We start from the raw sequence: 3,150 nt of genomic DNA, 5'->3' as shown, positions 1-3,150 counted from the left end.
TATGAGCCACAGGCTGATTATTTTCTGGCTAGCTACCAGATAGGTGAAGGCAGATTTTGTTTAAAAAGTCCTCTTTCCCAGGTCTTATAAGATACTTTATCATTTCTTTACTTAATCCACACAACAATGCACTCTATGCTAGAGACTGAGGCTTGGGAAACTGTAGGGACCTGCCCATCGTACACAGAAAATGACAGCCAAGATTCAAACTAGTATTTGACCCTTATTTGGCCCTCGCTTACTCCGTCGAGACTCACGTGCCTCAAAAGCACCTTAAATCCAACTTGGAATAATCTTCAAATCATCTTCAGGAACATTGGTGGGGACGGGGTGGGAGTATTTTATATTCATACCCCAAGGTGGATATACATCGATAAGGAACTACTGAATCTGGAATAGGATATACTTTCATGGTTCTGGTATTATAATGGCCAAACAATAAGGACAAAGACAGTGAAGAATAGGGTCTATCGGCCTTACCATTTATTCTGTGAATGGCTCTTAGAAGAAGGACACTTTCCAGGGGCAACACTCTAATGGGCACCTATCACACAACGGGCTGGAGTTCTGTTCCCTCCTCGTTCCTTAGTGAGTTCTCCTCCCCCTGTGCCCTCGTGTCTTTTAACTTGTTGATCCTTTTTACAAAACTCTGAAAAATAAAAGAATGAGTTAGACCAGTGTTAGCTATCTGCACCAACCGCAACTATTTATTTGACCATATCATTTAGGGGAATTTAATCCTTAAAGTTTTCCCTGTTGAATTCAAGTTTTTTAGGGGGTAGATTCCCAAGTGGATTTGTAATCAGAAAAGTATAAATCAGAGAAAGAAGCCTCGGTTAGCTTCCTACCATCATCGGGAAGAATTTCTTTAGGCTAGATACAAATAAAGTGCTATTGTATTTTTAGGTTTTCTCTGGAGGAGGTGGAGAATCTATTTGATTGTAAAACCATAGATGTGCTTGTTAAACCTCACTGCCTGGCTGAGCCAAGGAGTGCTCTGAATGCTGTTTAAAAGCAAAGGGGCTAGGGGCGCCTGGCTGGCTCAGTCGGTGGAGTATGAGACTCTTGATCTCAGGGTTGTGGGTTCGAGCCCATGTTGGGTACAGAGTGTACTTAAAAATAAAATCTTAACGGGGCAGCTGGGTGGCTCCGTTGGTTAAGCGTCCCACTTCAGCCCAGGTCATGATCTCACGGTTTGTGAGTTCGAGCCCCGCGTCGGGCTCTGTGCTGACAGCTCAGAGCCTGGAGCCTGCTTCAGATTCTGTGTCTCTCTCTCTGCCTCTCCCCTACGTGCACTCTCTCTCCCAAAAAATAAACACTAAATAATTTAAAAATAAATAAAATCTTAAAAAGAGCAAATGGGCTTTAACACCTAAGTTTTATGACAACAGAATAAAAGTACTAAAACTCACTTGACCCAGACAACCAAGAGACTTCATTCAGTTGTTAAAATATCCCTGTCTACTCCTGATAAGACAAATAAGCAACGACTGTGTTGGAAACAGCTGCCTGCTATTTCCAGATAGAAGCTGTAAGGGACTTGACAGGGTGTGGCTTTTCCTGCATCGGTGGGGCCTCAGTTAATAAAAGGCCTGAGAACCTCAGATCTGTCAATACTGGCACAGATGGTGATGTGTGCTAAAACACAAAGGGTCTGTTGTGATGCTTGAGGAGGCAAAAATGCTTTAGAGAAAGATCAACCGTTAAACGTCCAGACCACCCAAAAAGCCGGACCTGGCCAACAGCACCAAAGGGACTTGGACTGCTCTGTCCAGAACACCTGCCCAAGGTCATCTGGTCCGTATTAATTGTTCAGCTTCACTTCTCTCCAGGGAGAGTTTCCAATAAGGGAAGTGGGTTCAGCCTCAGAAAACAGAACCCAAATCTCACTCTAGACCTTCAGGCCAGTGGCAGAAGCACACAGAGCCCTCTGGAAGAACAAACGAGGCTAGGTACAAGCCTCCTTTATGTGTGAGTCTTCAACACTTTTTGAGATTTTGAGGATAGAGACTGCAGCAGGAAGTGAGATGTCTGCTTACCAAAAACTCTTGGTCCATAAAGTAGGGCTTTTCCGACGATCCATCATTTGTTTCCAGATCAGCAGCAAAACACAGGAAGAGTGCATCCAGCACAGTTTCAAACACAGATAAGAAACTATGGGCTACAAAGTAGGCAAAAAAAGCAACCAGCAGCAGAGGGACTGCCCACACCTGGAGGGCACGGTTGTAGTTAAATGCCATCAGTCCTCCAAAAACAGTGAGACACATCACCAACACCTGGCAAAACAAGACTTCGCTGAGAACCTTTATAAATTGGCCAGAGTATTTGAGAAATGCTTTCTGTCATTTACAAGTAGTAGTTTCATATACATACATATGTGGGTGCCCTGTTGTAAAGAAGGCTTGTCAGAAAATGTGGTCCAATGAAATTAAGAAAAAAAGGAGCTATGATACCACAAGACGACCCAGTTAATTCAGAGTAAGGATAAGAGAGTAGATGTATTTACATTTTTTATCTGTGCCTAGCTTTTGTATTTATATAGATGTAATGATAGCTGAAAATTTTTAGTTTTTTCACGTGCCACTCCCATAAGCATCTTCATTTAATACTTTTGTTGTTGTTGTTGATTGATTTTGAGAGCGTGCGTGCGTGTGTGTGCACACAGGCTGGTCAGAGGCATAGAGATAGAGGGAGAGAGAATCCTGACGCAGGGCTCAATCTCACGAACTATGAGATTATGACCTGAACCAAAATCAAGAATTGGACGCTCAACCAACTAAGCCACCCGGGCGTGCCTTCATTTAATACTTTTTAATAAGTGCCATTTTTAAGTAACAGTGCAACAATCCACTGGGTGGATATACTGTAATTTAATATGTGATTGTTTTTACCCTAGGGATTACTGGAAGGGCTGTCCAGTGCTGGTGTGGGGAGATAATAGGATTAATTCAGGCTTTTGCCATATGTAATTATATTTCCAGCAACACGATTACAGACCATGATGTTCCTTTTTATATTTTTAAAAAAAATTTTTATACCTAATTCTTAAACAAATAAAATGGAGTATGGAGTCCATCTGGAATCCCCGTTGCCCTCGGATACCCACAAAGACAGACATGAATGTCTGAATGGGACTTCATTCAAAAACAA

At 42.3% G+C, this 3,150-nt stretch overlaps 1 protein-coding gene across 3 annotated transcripts in view; it reads right to left on the bottom strand.

Annotated features, from left to right (window-relative positions):
- Positions 1 to 3,150, bottom strand: part of SLC44A3 (solute carrier family 44 member 3) — a 104,023-nt gene that overhangs the window by 5,879 nt on the left and 94,994 nt on the right. For all 3 annotated transcript variants that reach the window (XM_030325716.2, XM_030325715.2, XM_030325720.1), the window contains 2 exons: positions 2,040 to 2,276; positions 481 to 649 (listed from right to left, as the gene is read on the bottom strand). In XM_030325716.2, the coding sequence (XP_030181576.1) occupies positions 548 to 649; positions 2,040 to 2,276 (339 nt within the window). In that variant the 3' untranslated portion in view covers positions 481 to 547. The remainder of the gene's footprint in view (positions 1 to 480; positions 650 to 2,039; positions 2,277 to 3,150) is intronic.

The sequence above is a fragment of the Lynx canadensis genome, chromosome C1 (assembly GCF_007474595.2).
Source record: "Lynx canadensis isolate LIC74 chromosome C1, mLynCan4.pri.v2, whole genome shotgun sequence".
Classification (NCBI taxonomy): Eukaryota; Metazoa; Chordata; class Mammalia; order Carnivora; family Felidae; genus Lynx; species Lynx canadensis.
This window is presented reverse-complemented; position numbering and strand designations above follow the sequence as displayed.